Source organism: Manis pentadactyla, chromosome X, assembly GCF_030020395.1.
Source record: "Manis pentadactyla isolate mManPen7 chromosome X, mManPen7.hap1, whole genome shotgun sequence".
In the NCBI taxonomy this organism is placed as follows: Eukaryota; Metazoa; Chordata; class Mammalia; order Pholidota; family Manidae; genus Manis; species Manis pentadactyla.
The window spans coordinates 109,924,310-109,944,335 of NC_080038.1; the positions used below are offsets into that span (position 1 = coordinate 109,924,310).

Consider the following 20,026-nt stretch of genomic DNA (forward strand, 5'->3'; position numbering starts at 1 on the left):
AATTTCTTGAAAAAACAATTAAAAAGACCAAAAGTTGGTTCTTAAAAAAGTCAACAAAATTGATAAACTTTCAGACAGAGTGATTAAGAAAAAAGAGAGGAAACAGAAATTATTAAAATTATAAATGAAAGGGAGGCATTATTACTGAACTTAGAGAAATTAAAAGGATTAAAAATATATATAATGAACAATTCTGCTGTAAGAAATCAGATAAACTAGATGAAATGGAAAAAAATCCTAGAAATACACAAACTACCAAAAGTGACTCAAGAAAAAATACAGAATCTGATGAGACTTACAACAAGACAAAGAAAACTCCAATACCAGATGGCTTCACTGGCAAATTTTGTCAAATATTTTTAAAAAAATTAACACCAATTCTTCTCAAACTCCTACAAAATAGAAGATGAGGAGTCACTTTGTAACTCATTCTATGAGACCAGCATTATCCAGGTGCCAAAGCCAGATAATGACATCACACAAAAGACAAGTATAGACCTATATCACTCATGAATATAGATGCAAAAATCCTCAACAAAATACCAGCAGACTAAGTTGAGAATCATATTATACACCATGACCAAGTGGGATTTACCCCAGAATGCAAGGATGGTTCAACATACAAAAATCAATCATTGCAATGCATCACATTAATTGAATGATGGTAAGAAAACCAAGTGATCATCTCAGTTGATTCAGAAAAAGCACTTGGCAAAATCCATCACTCTTTCATGATAAAAACACTCAATAAACTAGGAATAGAAGGAAACATCCTCAACATGATAAAAAGCATTTATGAAAAATGCATAGCTAACATCCTACTCAATAATGAAAGAATGAAAGATTTCCCTTTAAGATCAGGAAAAAGGATACCTGATTTTACAATTTTGATTCAACATTGTAATGGAAATGTATCCATGGAGAATAATTAAGAAATAAAGAAACAGCACAGAAAAATTGGAAAAGAAAAAATAAAATTTTCTCTATTTGCAGATGATCTTATCTATGGAAAATCCTTAGGAACCCATGCACACACATACACAAAATGATCTAATATATAAATTTCTCAAAGTTGTAGGATACAAGATTGACACATGAAGATCACTTATAGTTCTATAAACTAGCAATGAACAATCCATAAAGAAAAAAGTTCTCTTTACAAGAGCATCAAAAAAATCTCAACTGATAAGATCATCTGCCAAAAAAAGGAATGAAGTACTGATACATGCTATAAAATGGATGAATCTCAAAAACTATGCTAGGGAAAGAAGCCAACCACAAAAGGTCACCTATTGTATGATTCCATTTATATGAAATATCCAGGTTAGCTAAATCCATAGAGACAAAAAAAAGATTAGAGATTGCCAAGGGTTGGTGGACAGGAGAACAGGGAGTTACTCCTTAATGGGTAGTGATTTCCTTTTGAATAAGGAAATGTTCTGAAACTATAAAGAGGTGATGGTTGTATAATATTATGAACATATTAAGTGCCACTGAATTGGACACCTTAAGGTGATTTGTTTTATGTTACATGAAGTTTACCTCAGTAAAAAACAATGTGTATAACACTGAAGGCATATTATCATCACCATTGTCATTATTATCATTACTATAGAAAATAATGTTTCTCAAATTTCACTCTTTAAAAAAGATTATGACAAAAAAATAAATAGATTAAAATTTTAAACTACAGACAGTATAGCTTGGGTAATATATTCTTGTCTTTTCTCTGTTCTCTTTCAGATTATGTCTGGCCACTACCTAGATATTTGTGCCCCGTCTGGATTTCTTTGGATGTTTTATTTTCTACAGCGTCCATCATGCACCTCTGCGCTATATCGCTGGATCGGTATGTAGCAATACGTAATCCTATTGAGCATAGCCGTTTCAATTCGCGGACTAAGGCCATCATGAAGATTGCTATAGTTTGGGCAATTTCTATAGGTAATTGACTTTCTTAGCCATTAGAATTGCAGCGGCTATGCTCAATAATTTCGGATTATGTACTGTGAACAACGTACAGACGTCGACTGGTAACATTTGCGTTTAATCGGGATTGTTCTGTTTAGTAATTATTCTTAACCTATTTATCTGATATTTAGGTTAACAATAATGAAGTAAATGTAATGTCTGTGAATATATAAATATAAGGTTTCCATTTATGCTGCTAAACTATTTTTTGAATCAATATGCCAGTGAATTCTGCAACACAGACAAAAAAACAGATATTTAAAAATGATTTGAAGTTGACAAAGACATATGGTAAATTCTAAATTTTAAAAAGATAGTATTTAAATCTTAGAAAAGCTAAATCTATCCCAGAATATTAATCTTAATAATTTTATTCTAATTCTATATCTTCTTTAGTGGAAAAATTAATTGTAATATACAAATCTTCATGAAGTAAACATGTTTAAATTTATGGTGTTCAATCTAAAATATACTATTGCATTTCCATTTTTAAATATCTTCTCAGATTCTGGTTATACAAAAGAGAAAAAAATTTATCAGTTTCTTTGAAGATTTGGGGGAGGTTAAAGGAAGATCGTTTTACTGCTTATATTAGAGATATTCATAAATGTCTTAACATTGCTAATATTCAAGTCACAAAATTTGACCAATTGGAATATAAGGCCTTTTAAAGCCCTCTTTTTTTCCTTTTTTTCCCTCTCCCAGCTGAAACATACATTTAGTGTATCATTAAATAATTCCTCTTTAAAGTTATGTTTCTATAAAAGATTCTGATAAAGTTTACAAGATGAATAAAACCTCTATTCAGTTTTCACTGATGTCATCTAAAGATTTTGACTCTGAGTTTATTGACAAAATTAATTATTTAAGTTTTAAGATTATTCTATTCTAGGTGAATATATATACACACATCTTCGAGTAAAAAGCAATGAAACTTCTCCCAGAAAAAAAGTGAATTTATATATAAAATTTGACCTGCATATTCAAGGGCTCACAGGTTTTACCCACTCCACCAGAAGAGCTCATCTACAAAGTACCAATTCCAATGGTGCTTACAAAGCAAATATACAGCCAAATTAAATTAGAGTATTAGGGGCATTAGCTTCTAATAATGACAGAATGGGTAATCTGCAATGATTCTTGTGCTAAAGGCAACTAAAAATATAGAAAAAATACTATTAGCATTGAGAAATTAATAAGATAGTGAAGGATTCAGAAAGAAACAGAAATCCAGGAAGAATGACTATGACTTTTAGGTCACTTTTGTCAGTAATGCATTTGTAGACCTGAAGATGTGACTGACAGGTTTAGAAGTTCATTTCACTGTCTCATGAGCAAAGAAAGACCAAAATAGGAATACAGAGCCTGGCAAGAGTCAACCAATTTGAATTTATTTTTTGGACCTTAAAGGCCTGTACACTAAAAGTAAGGATGGATGACCCTTGACATGGAATTCAGATGAAGTCACCTATGAAACCAAGAAAAATCTTGAGCATGGAAATTGGATTAAGGTGATTTCATATTCTTCACATTTCCAGTGTTTTTTGGTATAAGCATAAAAATAATTATTCTAGGCTTCAAATGATTTGTTTCAATGATTTTCAATTCCAGTAATCAGGATACAATAATAGACACATGAAGAGATAAGACAACATTAATCAGATAAAACACAATAAATTATAATACAAATGAACCTTGAACCTATGAGCACTCAAGATAGTGGAAATACCAGACACAGACTTTAAACAACTATTTGTGATTCACATGGAAATTACAAGCTGAACCTAAATATTTCATCAAGAAACTGCAAACTATAAACAGTGACATTTAAGATTTGAGAAGCAACTAGGAAATCTATAGGTTAAGCTTAACATGAAAATCAAAGAACTCAAAAGCAGTTTAGACAGAGTGTTACTGAAGGTCAGAAGAAACTGTGATGGATGCAGCAAGGAAAATTGGAAGAATAGAAAAGATAGAAGAGAGAATAAGAAGATAACAGACATATAGTATAAAGTGGGAAGAATTCCACAAGATGTGAAAAGAATGGAAGGAAAACAATATTTAAAGAAATAATGGTTTTTAGAATAGATGAAAGGCACTGAATCTCACATTTAAAGAGCTCAATAGGTCTCAAGAAGAATGAATAAAAAAGCAATAAACATTTAGACACATCATAGCAACATTTCAGAAAAAAATCAACCTTAAAGAAAAAAAAGATAGGTCACTTCAATAGAGCAATGATTAGATGGATGAATGCCTTTTCAACAGCAACAATGCCCCAGTTGTGAAAAGAGACAATTCAAAAACAGACAATTCATGCAAGGAACCTTGTTCTTTTTAGTGGCCAGTTGTTTTATAAACCAAGATGTGGAATCTAGATACACTCATTCCTCCTAGTATGTTATTTCTCCTATGTATCTATGCCTTTAATCCCAATCCAGTCTCATAGGATTCTTCTGCTACTTTCCCTATTCCTTATTATTCCTCATTTTTCTCACAGTGAGTAACCTGCTCCCCCAAAGCATCAAGACATTTATTTATTTATTATTTATATTTTCTAAGTCCTACAACACAAATTCATTTCAGAATTCCTGTTTTCATACTGCTAAATAAAATGCTCTATTTACATTTTTATTGCAATTTTTTTGTCTTTAGAATGTTTCCCACCAAGGGTATCTAAGTCAAAGCATTGTGTTCAAAAGGCTGGGATTAGTATGAATTTTCTACTTTTGTGTGGTTCTATTACCAATTGCTAATAGGTCAGTTTTACTTTCTTGTATGCATTCAGTATTGATTTATCCAACCTTGTTGACTTTATTTTTTAATATGTAAAACCTTAACATGATGTTCAAAAAATAAAAACTATGCAAATATATTTGAGTATATTGAGAGAAGTGTCACTCTTTTCTCTCTTGGTTAACCCATGCACTAATTTCTGCAGCATAATTACAGAGTTTATTTTTGTAAAAATAATTACACATATTATTGTTTCTTCTTTTGTAGATAAGACAAAATACTGCATACATGTTAATACTTTGCTGTTTTTCACTTGGCAATATGTCCTAGGAATCACTCCATATTAATTCATAGCAAGATTGTAGATGTAAACCCAAGTATCATGTAAATGGCCTAAACACACCATTTAAAAGTAAAATTCCTTCTATTTTTCACATGTACTAGTACTGTGTTATGTAGATACATCAAAATTTATTTAACCAATCTCCTGTGTGTATGAGCATTTATCTCTAATATTTTGTAATTACTAATAATTCCACCAGAAATGATCATGTGCATACCTCTCTGTTTCTCTCTTATTCTGGGTGTGTCCATGTTCCATATCTTTGGAAGTTTAATTTCAGCAAAATTTCCTAGAAGTGGAGTTGATTAATCAAGGCATAAATGTATACATATATATTTAATTAATGGTTGAACCGCTTTTCTTCCCACCAGCAAAGCAAAAGAGCCTGATTCCCCAAAGCCTTGCTAATAAAGTATATTTTTAATTTAAAAAATTTTACCAATCCAATAGGTGAGAAATGTTATCTCAGTGTACTGTAGTCTGCTTCTACTTTATTGTGATTGAAATCGAGCTTGTTTTCATATGTTTAAGTACCATTCCTAAATCAGTTTTTCACAAAGTGATTGTGCCTTTGGCTCATTTTTCTATCTGGCTTTTACTTTTCTATTTCTTAATTTTAATAGGTAATAAACACTTTACAGATAAAAAACATTTTACATGTTATAAATGAAAACATTTTTTCTGTGTATACTATTTGCTATATAAATTTTTTTGCAGTTTATCAATCAGATTTCATTTCTATGTTGATAGTTATAAATTCTTTCCCCACAGTCAGAGTAGACAATAAATCACACATATTTCTCATATTTTCCATTTGCACCTCTGATTTATTGCAGTTATTTTGTGTATACGGTGAGATATACATTCGATTTTACCTTTTTTCAGATAATCATTCAGCTGTCTCATGCCACCTTATTTTAAAAGTCCATCAATTCTGTGATTTTTTAAATGACATCTTTATAGTATATTAAATTTTCTTATATATATGGGCCTATCTCTGAAGTTTATATTCTATTCTACCAGTGTGTCTGTGTGCCAATTCCACACTTTTTTAATTATAAAAGTTTTGTAATAAACTTTGTTGTCTGATATGGTTAATTCACATTCATTAGTCTTATTTTTCAGAGTTTGCTTAGACATTCTGGAATGTTTAATTTTCCGTATGAGTTTTAACATTAACTTTCCTAGTTCCATCTTAAAAGTCTATTTATATTTTGATGGGATCTCTTTAAATTTATAAATTAATTAATTTAGGAAGAAAGTAACTCCTTTTCAAAAAAATACTTTAATCTGTATACTAATTAGATTATGGCCACTCTGTCACCCAGATTTTACAGCCACGCTTATTATATAGTCACTCTCATGTCTTCCTTGTCACCATTTATAATTCATTTCATTTGAATGAATTTTGTAGCTCTACTAAAACTGTTCTCTATAAATTCAATAGTGACTTCTTGTCTAATTCATCAGTTTTCAAACTCTTTGGTCTCAGGATCTCTTAATACACTTAAATGTTATTGAAGACCCTAATGAGTTCTTATATGAGTTATATCTATTCATATTTATTGTCCTAGAAGTTAAAATTGATAAAATTTTAAATTACATACATATGGATTTATTAAAAATAATAAACATGTTAATATAAAGAACATAACAAACATGTTAGCATAAAAAACATAGCTCTATGAAAATAGGTATATTTTCCCAAAAAAATGAACTTAGTAAAAAGAGTTACATTGTCTTACACTTTCAAAAATCTTTCTCCCCTGGCTTGGTAGAAGACAGCTACATTCACATCTCTGCTTCTGTATCTAACCTGTTGCAATGAGCAGTTTTGGTTGGATTATGCAAGAATATATACATCATCATACAAAGAGCTTCAATACAGGAAAGTATTTTAATAATGCTTTCAGATAATAGTGCACATTCTTCTTTGATACTGAACTACTGTTATGGAAAAACCTGGACTGGATCGCTGACAGAAGAACCAAGTGGCACTCGGAGGTCTTGGAGTGATAAGGTTTTATTTTTACACCGGCGGGCTCAGAGGGGAGTGATCTCCCAAGGTCTGAGCCCCAAACAAGGGGAGCAAACATATATCTTTCTGCTTCCGTATCTGTAACATTTCTATGTGCACAGCAAATGAGCAAGCAAGGGGGAGTAAGTTTAGGGAGTGAGTGCCTGGCAGAGCGGGAAGTGAAGGGGAAGGGGAGTTTCTGTTGTTTTTGCTTAAAAGAGAAGCAGAAGGGAGCCACCTGGACTAGATTGTTGTCCTTGTAAATTTTTCCCTATCATTCCCCTCTGATGCCCCTTCAAGCAGTTCGTTTTAAGAAGCATCATCTCCTTGGTTTATGATAGCGTCATAATGGCTCTGCATCCACTTGAGCTGTACACAGGAAATGCGTTCCTTGATAAAGTTAATGAGCTAGTTAAAGATGCAGGGCCCCACTAATAGTTTAAGGAGCAACAGAACAGCTGGCCCAGCAAGGCCAGTTAAAAGAGTTGCTAGCCACGGATTCCATTTTAACATTTGCAGCTTGGAAGGCGCAAATGTCAGAGAAGGGGTGGGCAATTGGAGGAGATGGGCACCTATTTCAAAGTCCAATTAAAATTAGAAAGGAGTGGGAGGGCACGTGCCCCGCCTCCCCCCAGTCCTACTTGGCACACCTCGTTAGCACAGCCCTGCACCAACTTTGTGCAGTGGGAGCTGAGGACACTCAAAGGACTGAAGGCAGACCTCGTAGAAATATTAAACTGCTTAATCTGTTACGGAAAAACCTGAGAGGTCAATATTGCGGTAAGCTGGCTCTTTAGTTAGTGCCTTTAGGGCCTGCTTGACCTTTTCATCCCTGTCACTTCGTGCTTGATTCTGGACCCCCAACCCCCATCAGACATTCCAATGTGGGTGAGGTAGGTCCAGCAGACAGTGGATCCCTTTCTTCCCCTAATTGCACAGTCTGAGTCCCATTTATCTATTGCTTTAGTCCAATACCTTTTCCTGTCTTTAAGGCAAAGGGTGGCCCTGTTCTTATCATAACATTTAGCAGGCATGTAGGTGTAGGCACTGAACCCGATCCCCCATTTGTCTGACTTTATGCAACCACACTGAGGTTCCCCAGGAGTGAGGGGGAGGAAGGGAGGGAAAGAAGGTATAAAAATAACATTACAGAGTGGTAGTGGGGAGATGCAGGCTGAGGCTTGAGTATAGTTAGGAGAAACAGGTAAGCACAGCAAAACAACCTATGATTACTGAACAGACAATAGAAAGGGCAACTTTGTGAGGTATAGTCCAGTCCAGGGGGGCAACAGAAGAGTCCAGTGCCCAGGATGAAAGATACCACTCTCACGAGGGTCAGGATCCACCGCACAGGTGTTCAGTAGTCAGCAGGTAATCTTTGGGTGAGGAGGCAAAGATGATTCTGGAGATCTGGCTGGGCCTTCCACTGATGTATTTTTTTGTCCAGATTATGGGCCTTTATCATTCTGGAATGATGGACCCACAGAGTGATGCCTGCAACTTTGAGGGCAGTAGGAGTGGCTAGAACAACAATGTGGGGGCCAGTCAACTGAGGTGTGAGGGGGTTCCTTTATCAATCTTTGCTCCAGACTGAGTCCCCAGCCTGGAAGAAATATACTGGGGTCCCTAAGGACATTGGGTCTTTTTCCTGTATATTGTCGCAGCTTATTTAGGGTGGCTCCCAAGGCTTGGAGCTGTTTTCTTGCTCCCTTATATCCTATCTGGTGTAGGTTCTCTGGGAGGCTTCCTAGACATGGGGGAGGGTATCAATACACTAGTTCAAAAGTGGAAAAGCCTTGAGCCCCAGGTGTGCAGCAAGCACGCAGGAGAGCCAGGGGCAGTAGGTCCAGTCACGGGAGGCCAGTGTCTTGGCAAAACTTAGCTAGGGTTCCTTTGAGGGTGCAATTCATTCACCCCACTTTACCTGAACTTTGTGGCCTGTATGCAGTGTGGAGTTTTCAGGTAATGTTGAGAGATTTAGTTAAAATCTGTACTGCCTCTGCTACAAAGGCAGGTCCATTGTCACTGTGAATTGTAGATGGTAGGCAAAACTGGGGCACAATTGTATTCAGGACTTTGGCTACCTCCCGGCTTCATTCTGTCCTGGTCGGGGAGGCTTTGACCTACCCAGAGTATGTACACACTGTCGCTAGAAGGTATCTGAGTCCTCTCCTTGGCTAGATATCTGTGAAGTTTATCTCAAGGTCTTCAAAGGGGGCAAATCCTGCCCTTGGACACCTGGTGGGAGTCAAGGTGCAGATTGAGCATTATTTTTGGTGCAAGTCGTGCACTGCTCACTTACTGCTCAGCATAATGCTGGCAACTGGCTGATGTAGTATTGCTTTTTGAGGAGGGCTTCCAGTGAAGTTTTTCCTAGGTAGGTGAGCTGATGGTATTTGCTGACTAGATGCCTTCCGGTTGCAGTTGGGACAAAGATGCATTTGTCAGGCAGCATCTATCATTCCTTTTCAGTTAGGGTGGCTCCTTCAGCCATGGCCCAGTCCTTCTCTTTTTTTAGTGTACCTGCATGGAGGGGTCTCCAGTGGGGTGTTAGGGCCATAGTGAGGGAAGGAGCTTTGTCTGTTTTTTTATTGGCTGCTGTTTTAGCTGCTTTATCTGCTAGCTGGTTCGCCTGTTATAGGGTTGTTTTCTTTTTGGTGTTCTTTGCAAAGCAGAATTGCTATTTTTTTATGCATAAAGAGATTAAAGGGCTTTTTTATATCTGGCAGGCCTATGACTGGTGTCTGTTCTGAAGCAGCCTTTATTTCCAGGAAGGTGGCTTTTGCCTCTTTTGTCCAGACAGGGGTCTTTTGGTCTGGCCCTCCCAGGAGGCTGTAGAGGGGTCTTGCCATTGCTGATATTCCAGGAATCCAGATTATGCAGAATCCAGCAGCCCCCAGGAACTGTCGTATGCCTTTCTTCATCTGGGGCTGAGGTAAGGACTTAATGACCTTTTTCCTCTCCAGCCCTAGTGCCCTTTCTACCTGGGTGAGGAGGAAGCCCAAGTACTGGATTTGGTGCTCGCAGATTTGTACCTTTTTCCATGAGGCTTGGTATCCTGAGTCTGACAGGAGTTGCAGGAGAGGCTTTGGGCCTTTTTCACAACTTTTTTTTGGGTGTTACTGGCAAGGAGGAGGTGTTTTACATAGTAGAGGAGGGCGCAGTGGGTTGCTTCCCTCAGTAAGCTGGCAAGGTCTGCAGCCAATGTCTTTCCAAAGAGAGTGGGTGAGTTCTTGAACCCTTGCGGAAGCTGTGTCCATGTTAACTGCATCTGCCACCCCGTATCCGGTTCAGTCCATGCAAAGGCAAACAAGAGCTGGCTTTGGGGAGCCAGCTGGAGGCAGAAAAAGGCATCTTTTAAGTCTAGGCAAGTGAACCATTTGGCAGACCCTGGGATCCAGCTGAGGTGGGTGTACAGATTTGGGACCATGAGGTAATAAAGAAACAGTCACTTTGTTAATGGCTCACAGGTCTTGAACAGGCCAGTACCCTCCTCCTGGCCTTTTGACTGGTGGAAACAGGGTATTCCAGGGTGACTGACACTTGATTACAATGCTTCCCTCTTTGAGTCTGATCATGTGTTCCTGGATGCCTGCTCTCACCTCTTGTGAGAGGGGAGACTGCTGCTGTCTTTGTGGCTCCAAGGATAGTTGCAGGCTTTTTCACTGAAGGGGGCTACAGGGAGGGTGACCACAGAGTGTTCTGCGCCAGTGTCAACCATAAAAGTCATGATTTGGCCCCCCACTTTCATTTTGACCATGGGCTCATGGGTGCTGAGAGTGAGAGAGCCCAGTCCTGGTCAATCTGAGTCTGTTCCTGCCAGGCCAATGAACCTTTCCCCATGGGGCTCCTCCCAGAAGCAACTGGGCTTCAGGGCTTTGCCTCAGTTGGGGCATTCATTCTTCCAATGCCCCTTTTCTTTACAGTAAGCACATTAGTCTGTGGCTACAGGGGTCCTAGTCTTTCCCCCGCTTGGCAGTCAGCTTTTCTCTGCCTTTTGGTCATCTCTTTCTTTTAGGGCATCTGCCAGGAGGCTGGCCATTTTTTTTTTTTAATTTTTCTTTCGGCCTCCCAGTCAGCCTGAACTTCTCTGTTTAGGTACTTTGCTGGCAATTTTATTCAGCTGAGTGATATTCATCCCAGCAAAGCCTTCAAGTTTTTGGAGCTTTACTCTGGTGTCTGGGGCAGCTTGAGCTACAAATCAGATGTTGACCATTTGTTGGCTCTCTTGTGCCTCAGGGTCAAAAGGGTATAGATGTGATAAGCTTCACACAGTCTTTCATAATAGTCCCTAGGAGACTCTCCTCGTTGTTGAATGACTGAAGAAACCTTGGTCATTTTCATAGGCTTTTTGAACCCAGCTTTGACCCCCTGGAGAAGGGTGTCTTGATATCGGCGGATCTGATGCTGTCCCTCAGGGGTGATGAAGTCCCACTCAGGGCACTGCTCAGGGACAGCAATTTCAGCCCATGCACCCTGATCAAGGACCCCGGCTGCCTCTTCTCTTTCATTGTGAACAGGGTACGGAGAAGCTGTTGGCAGTCTCTCCAGGTCAGCAGATGGATTTGGAAGAGGGATTTCATGAAATCAACCAGGGCTTGTGGCTTCTCCGAGTATGACGGAGTGTTGTGTTTTTAATTGAAGAGGTCTGTTGTGGAGAAGAGTTGATAGTGAAACATGGACTGGCCGGGCTTGATAGTCCCATTTTTATTATGTTTTTCAGGCTCCGCATCTCTTGCACTGGCATCTGATGGGTGCTTGCTCCTGGCCAAAGGTGCAGTCTGGCTGCTGGTCCAGGAGAGAGTGGGTTCACTGTTTCTGGAGTTGGCTGGGAGGCTGATGGCAGTGGAGTTTCTGGAACTGGGGGGCCGGGTGCTGACGGCCTTGGGGGCACATAAGGTGGGGGCAACATTAGCTCTTCCTCTGGGTCACCAGTGAGAATCTGCAGAGGCTCAGGCTCCTGTTGATTCTTTGTAGGCTTCTTTGTTGAGGCGACTAAGACCCTACCCTGCCTATTGCAAGTGAATTGCATCCAAGAGGGAAGGGTCTGGGTGATTCCTAACCAGGAGTCAATGTATGGGAACTGGTCAGGATGACCTGGAACTCCAGTGATGACCCGCCAGACCTGGAGTACTGTTGGGATATCTAGTGTCCATTCTGGAGGCCATCTTACACTAAGGGTGGGCCATTCAGATTCACATAGGGTTTTTAACCTGCTGGGAGTTTATTTTACTCTGTAGTCTTCTGAAAATCTCTTCCTCAAAATTTTGATCATGGTGTCAAGAAATGTGGGTTTGCTATGCCCTGACCCCATGATGTGTCCGTGTAATGGTGCCACTACAGATGAAGGAGAGGAGACCAATCAGATGCCTGTTTGCTTGCGCTTCTCTCAGAGACTTTATCAACCTTGACTAAGGTGCATCCTTATAAGTCCCGGGCCAAGTTAGCCAAGCTGAGTCACCATTATGTCGTGGCAGCCAATCTCAAATACGGTGAAGGACCCACTCAGATTCCATACTGCAGGCCATGGAATCACAAATTCAGTGCAGACTGAATGGCTTCAGCCGCCCTGCACACTCACTCACACTCTCCGACCAGTTTAAACATCACCCCCTGGGAATGTCTACCTGTGAGACTTCTAAAAAGACTCCAGGAGGTGATCAGGCTCCCCTTCCACCCCAACGGGTGGGAAATCGCTGGGTCAGGAACCCCAGGGCCTTACCATAATCTGACTTGGGAACCAGGTCCTCCCTTACCTGCCAAGCCTCCCTGAGTCCGTTGGGAACAGTGGAGTGGGGCCGGCCCAGGATGACCAGGTGGGAGACTGCCAAAAGATCAGTCAGGGCACACCTTCTCCATGGCGATTGCCTGTTCTGTCACCACCCAGCCATTGCCCCAAACTGGTGGCAACAAAGGGCCAGCACGGTTGGGTTTCCTGGTCAGGGAACCAAATGTTATGAAAAAACCTGAAAAACTTGAACTGGATCACTGACAGAAGAACCAAGTGGCATTCGGAGTTCTTGGAGGGTTGAGGTTTTATTTTTACACTGGTGGGCTCAGAGTGTGGTAATCTCCCAAGGTCTGAGCCCCGAACAAAGACAAGGGGAGCAATATTTATCTTTCTGCTTCCGTATCTGCAACATTTCTACGTGCACAGCAAACAAGCAAGCAAGGAAGAGTAAGTTTAGGGAGTGAGTGCCTGGCAGAGTGGGAAGTGAAGGGGAGGGGGAGTTTCTGTTGTTTTTGCTAAGAAAAGAAATAGAAGGGAGACACCTGGACCAGATTGCTGTCCTTGTAAATTTCTCCCTATCACTACAACCCAGCAAGTGTTAGTTTCTTAAGCTAAGTTGCAGTGTGGAATCAGAAATCCTAACAGTGAATTTTTCATATGCTCTTACATTAAAATCCACTAGTCTGTCTTGCATTTGGCATGGGTACATTACCCATGCTTTATTTGTGACATCAAGCACAGGTCACTTGGAAAATATTGGTCTCCTGAATTGTGTGGATTTCCCATATGTAATACTAGTATCAAAAATCAAATGCATTAATAATCCCTACCAATCTTATCAGAAAGGTCTCAAAATTTAGATGTGTCAAATTGTCTTGATTACTGTAGCTTTGTAGTAGAACTTGAACTTTGGAAGTGAGATCCCCCCCCACTTTATTCTTCCTTCTCAGGATTGCTTTGGCTATTCAGGGTCTTTTGTGGTTCCATATGAATTTTAGAACTATTTGTTCCAGTTCATTGAAGAATTCTGTTGGTATTTTGATAGGGATTGCATTGAATCTGTAGATTACTTTAGGCAGGATGTCCATTTTGAAAATATTAATTCTTCCTATCCAAGAATATGGGATGAGTTTCCATTTGTTAGTGTCCTCTTTAATTTCTCTAAAGAGTGTTTTGTAGTTTTCAGGGAGGTCTTTCACTTCCTTCGTTAGGTTTATTCCTAGGTATTTTATTCTTTTGATGCAATTGTGAATGGAATTGTTTTCCTGTATTCTCTTTCTGCTAGTTCATCATTAATCTATAGGAAAGCAACAGATTTCTGTGTATTAATTTTGTATTCTGTAACTGCTGAATTCAGATATTAGTTCTAGTAGTTTTGGAGGTTTTTATGTCTTTAGGGTTTTTTATGTACAATATCGTGTCATCTGCAAATAGTGACAGTTTGACTTCTTCTTTACCAATCTGGGTGTACTATGTGGAATAACAGTGGGGAGAGTGGGCATCCCTGTCTTGTTCCCGATCTTAGAGAAAAAGCTTTCAGCTTCTAGCTGTTAAGTATGATGTTGGTCATGTGTTTGTCATATATGGCCTTTATTATGTTGAGGTACTTGCCCTCTATACCCATTTTGTTAAGAGTTTTTATCATGAATGGATGTTGAATTTTGTCGAATGCTTTTTCAGCATCTATGGAGATGATCATGTGGTTTTTTTCCTTCTTTTTGTTGATGTGGTGGATGATGTTGATGGATTTTCAAATGTTGTACCATCCTTGCATCCCTGTGATGAATCCTATGTGATCATGGTGTCTGATCCTCTTGATGTATTTTTGAATTAGGTTTGCTAATATTTTGTTGAGTATTTTTGAATCTATGATCATCAGGGATATTGGTCTGTAATTTTTGTTTTTTGTGCTGTCTTCACTTGGTTTTGATATTAGAGTGATGTCGGCTTCATAGAATGAGTTTGGAAGTATTCCCTCCTCTTCTATGTTTTTTTTTTTTAGTTTTATTTTGGTATCATTAATCTACAATTACATGAAGGATATTATGTTTACTAGGCTCCCCCCTTCACCAAGTCCCCCCCACATACCCGTTCACAGTCACTGGGCTCCCCCCTTCACCAAGTCCCCCCCACATACCCATTCACAGTCACTGTCCATCAACATAGTATGATGCTGTAAAATCACTACTTGTCTTTGTGTTGCACAGCCCTCCCCGTGCCCCCACCCACACTACACATGTTAATCGTAATGTCCCCTTTCTTTTTTACCACCCTTATCCCTCCTTCCCACCCGTCCTCCCCAGTCCCTTTCCCTTTGGTAACTGTTAGTCCATTCTTGGGTTTTGCGCTTCTGCTGCTGTTTTGTTCCTTCAGTTTTCTTTTGTTCTGATACTACACAGAAGAGTGAAATCATTTGGTACTTGTCTTTCTCAGCTTGGCTTATTTCACTGAACATAATACCCTCTAGCTCCATCCATGTTGTTGCAAATGGTAGGATCTGTTTTTTCTTATAGCTGAGTAATATTCCATTGTGAATATGTACCACATCTTCTTTATCCATTCATCTACTGATGGACATTTAGGTTGCTTCCATATCTTGGCTACTGTAAATAGTGCAGTGATAAACATAGGGGTGCATCTGTCTTTTTCAAACTGGAGTGCTGCATTCTTGGGGTAAATTCATGGAAGTGGAATTCCTGGGTCAAATGGTATTTCTATTTTGAGCATTTTGAGGAACCTCCATAATGCTTTCCACAATGGTTGAACTAATTTACATTCCCACCAGTGATGTGGAGCATCTTTTCATGTGTCTGTTGGCCATTTGAATTTCTTCTATAGAGAACTGTCTATTCAGCTCCTCTGCCCATTTTTTAATTGGATTATTTGCTTTTTGTTTGTTGAGGAGAGTGAGCTCTTTATATATTTTGGATATAAACCCTTTATTGGATCTGTCATTTATGAATATATTCTCCCATACTGTAGGATACCTTTTTGTTCTTTGATGGTGTCCTTTGCTGTACAGAAGATTTTCAGCTTGATGTAGTCCCATTTGTTCATTTTTGCTTTTGTTTCCCTTGCCCGGGAGATATGTTCAAGAAGAGGTCACTCATGTTTATGTCTAAGAGATTTTTGCCTATGTTTTTTTCTAAGAGTTTTATGGTTTCATGACTTACATTCAGGTCTTTGATCCATTTCGAATTTACTTTTGTGTATGGGGTTAGACAGTGATCCAGTTTCATTCTCTTACATGTAGCTGTCCAGTTTTGCCAGCACCATCTGTTGAAGAGACTGTCGTTTCCCCATTGTATGTCCATGGCCCCTTTATTGAATATTACTTGACCATATATGTTTGGGTTAATGTTTGGAATCTCTATTCTGTTCCATTGGTCTGTGGCTCTGTTCTTGTGCCAGTACCAAATTGTCTTGATTACTGTGGCTTTGTAGTAGAGCTTGAAGTTGGGGAGTGAGATCCCCCCACTTTATTCTTCCTTCTCAGGATTGCTTTAATTATTCGGGGTCTTTGGTGTTTCCATATGAATTTTTGAACTATTTGTTCCAGTTCATTGAAGAATGCTGTTGGTACTTTGATAGGGATCACATCGAATCTGTATATTGCTTTGGGCAGGATGGCCATTTTGACGATATTAATTCTTGCTAGCCAGGAGCATGGGATGAATTTCCATTTGTTAGTGACCTCTTTAATTTCTCTTAAGAGCGTCTTATAGTTTTCAGGGTATAGGTCTTTCACTTCCTTGGTTAGGTTTATTCATAGATATTTTATTCTATTTGATGCTATTGTTAATGGAATTGTCTTCCTGATTTCTCTATTAGTTTATTGTTAGTGTCTAGGAAAGCCACAGATTTCTGTGTGTTAATTTTGTATCCTGCAACTTTGCTGAATTCCGATATTAGCTCTACTAGTTTCGGAGTGGAGTCTTTAGTGTTTTTTATGTACAATATCATGTCATCTGCAAATAGTGACAGTTTAACTTCTTCTTTACCAATCTGGATTCCTTGTATTTCTTTGTTTTGTCTGATTGCCATGGCTAGGACCTCCAGTATTATGTTGAATAACAGTGGTGAGAGTGGGCATCCCTGTCTTGTTCCCAATCGCAGAGGAAAAGCTTTCAGCTCCTCGCTGTTCAGTATGATGTTGGCTGTGGGTTTATCATATATGGCCTTTATTATGTTGAGGTACTTGCCCTCTATACCCATTTTTTGAGAGTTTTTATCATGAATGGATGTTGAATTTTGTCGAATGCTTTTTCAGCATGTATGGAGATGATCATGCAGTTTTTGTCTTTCTTTTTGTTGACGTGGTGGATGATGTTGATGGATTTTCGAGTGTTGTACCATCCCTGCATCCCTGGGATGAATCCCACCTGGTCATGGTGTATGATTCTTTTGATGAATTTTTAAACTCAGTTTGCTAATATTTTATTGAGTATTTTTGCATCTACGTTCATCAGGGATTTTGGTCTGTAGTTTTCTTTTTTGGTGGGGTCTTTGCCTGGTTTTGGTATTAGGGTGATATTGGCTTCATAGTTTGGGAGTATTCCCTCCTCATCTATTTTTTGGAAAACTTTAAGGAGAATGGGTATTATGTCTTCTCTGTATGTCTGATAAAATTCCAAGGTAAGTCCATCTGGCCCAGGGATATTGTTCATTGGTAGTTTTTTTTATTACTGCTTCAATTTCATTCCTGGTAATTGGTCTGTTATTTTCTGTTTATTTCTGGGTCAGTCTTGGAAGGTTGTATTTTTCTAGGAAGTTGTCCATTTCTCCTAGGTTTCCCAGCTTGTTAGCATATAGGTTTTCATAGTACTCTCTAATAATTCTTTGTATTTCTGTGGGGTCCGTCGTTACTTTTCCTATCTCATTTCTGATTCTGCTGATGTGTGTTAACTCTCTTTTCCTCTTAATAAGACTGGCTAGAGGCTTATCTATTTTGTTTATTTTCTCAAAGAACCAGCTCTTGGTTTCATTGATTTTTGCTATTGTTTTATTCTTCTCAATTTTATTTATTTCTTCTCTGATCTTTATTATGTCCCTACTCCTGCTGACCTTAGGCCTCATTTGTTCTTCTTTTTTCAATTTCAATAATTTTGACATTAGACCATTCATTTGGGATTGCCCTTCCTCCTTTAAATATGCCTGGATTGCTATATACTTTCCTCTTAAGACTGCTTTTGCTGTATCCCACAGAAGTTGGGGCTTAGTGTTGTTGTTGTCATTTGTTTCCATATATTGCTGGATGTCCATTTTGATTTGGTCATTGATCCATTGATTATTTAGGAGCATGTTGTTAAGCCTCCATGTGTTTCTGAGCCTTTTTGCTTTCTTTGTACAAATTATTTCCAGTTTTATGCCTTTGTGGTCTGAAAAGTTGGTTGGTAAGATTTTGATCTTTTGGAATTTTCTGAGGCTCTTTAGGTGGCCTAGTATGTGGTCTATTCTGGGGAATGTTCCATGTGCACTTGAGAAGAATGTTCATCCTGTTGCTTTTGGATGTAGAGTTCTAAAGATGTCTGTTATGTCCATCTGTTCTAGTGTGTTGTTCAGTGCCTCTGTGTTCTTACTTATTTTCTGTCTGGTGGATCTGTCCTTTGGAGTGAGTGGTGTGTTGAAGTCTCCCAAAATGAATGCATTGCATTTTATTTCCTCCTTTAATTTTGTTAGTATTTGTTTCACAAATGTTGGTGCTCCTGTATTGGGTGCATATATATTTATAATGGTTATATCCTCTTGTTGGACTGAGCCTTTTATCATTATGTAATGTCCTTCTTTATCTTTTGTTACTTTCTTTATTTTGAAGTCTATTTTGTCTGATACTAGTATTGCAACACCTGCTTTTTTCTCTCTGGTTTGCATGAAATATCTTTTTCCATCCCTTGACTTATGTCTGTGCATGTCTTTGGGTTTGAGGTGAGTCTCTTGTAAGCAGCATATGGATGGGTCTTGCTTTTTTGTCTTTTGATTGGTGCATTCAGTCCATTTACATTTAGGGTGATTATTGAAAGGTATGTACTTATTGCCATTGCAGGCTTTAAGTTTGTGGTTACCAAAGGTTCAAGGTTAGCTTCTTTACTATCTTACTGTCTAACTTAACTCACTTATTGAGCTATTATAAACACGGACTGATGATTCTTTATTTCTCTCCCTTCTTATTCCTCCTCCTCCCTTCTTCATATGTTGGGTGTTTTGTTCTGTGCTCTTTTTAGGAGTGCTCCCATCTAGAGAAGTCCCTGTAAGATGCCCTGTAGAGGTGGTTTGTGGGAGGCAAATTCCCTCAACTTTTTCTTGTCTGGGAATTGTTTAATCCCTCCTTCATATTTAAATGATATTCGTGCTGGATACAGTATTCTTGGTTTGAGGCTCTTCTGTTTCATTGCAGTAAGTATATCATGCCATTCTCTTCTGGCCTGTAGGGTTTCTGTTGAGAAGTCTGATGATAACCTGATGGGTTTTCCTTTGTAGGTGACCTTTTTTTTCTCTCTGTCTGCCTTTAATACTTTGTCCTTGTCTTTGATCTTTGCCATTTTAATTATTATGTGTCTTGGTGTTGCCCTCCTTGGATCCCTTGTCATGGGAGTTCTGTATACCTCTGTGGTCTGAGAGGCCATTTCCTCCCCTAGTTTGGGCAAGTTTTCAGCAATTATTTCTTCAAAGACACTTTCTATCCCTTTTTCTCTCTTCTTCTTCTTCTGGTACCCCTATAATGCGGATATTCTTCCATTTTGATTGGTCACAGTTCTCTTAAAATTCTTTCATTCCTGGAGATCCTTTTATCTCTCTCTGCATCAGCTTCTCTGCATTCCTGTTCTCTGTTTTCTAGTCCATTAATGGTCTCTTGCATCTCGTCCATTCTGTTTTAAAGTCCTTCCAGAGATTGTTTTATTTCTGTATTCTCCCTCCTTAATTCTTGCATATTTCTCTGCAAGTCCATCAGCATGGTTATGACTGTTGTTTTGAATTCTTTTTCAGGAAGATTGGTTAAATCTATCTCCCCAGTTTCCTTCTCAGGGGAAGATGTAGAAGATGTTGAAGCTGTCTGGGTTAGTCTTGTCTGGATCAAATTTTTTTGCCTTTTCATGTTGATAGGTGCAATGGTGTGCTATTGACTCATCTGTCAGCTGGGAGAGTCAAGACTCTTTCCACTTGGCTCCTGGCCTTTCTTTACTGGGACAACTGCGACCCCTAGTGGCTTGCGTTGCGCAATTGCATGTAG

The 20,026-nt window shown here is 38.8% G+C and overlaps 1 protein-coding gene across 1 annotated transcript in view; it reads left to right on the forward strand.

Moving 5' to 3' along the window:
- HTR2C (5-hydroxytryptamine receptor 2C) overlaps nucleotides 1-20,026 on the forward strand; it is a 443,326-nt gene that overhangs the window by 403,573 nt on the left and 19,727 nt on the right. Inside the window, exon 5 of the mRNA XM_036917246.2 lies at nucleotides 1,744-1,944. Coding sequence (XP_036773141.2) covers nucleotides 1,744-1,944 — 201 coding nt within the window. The remainder of the gene's footprint in view (nucleotides 1-1,743; nucleotides 1,945-20,026) is intronic.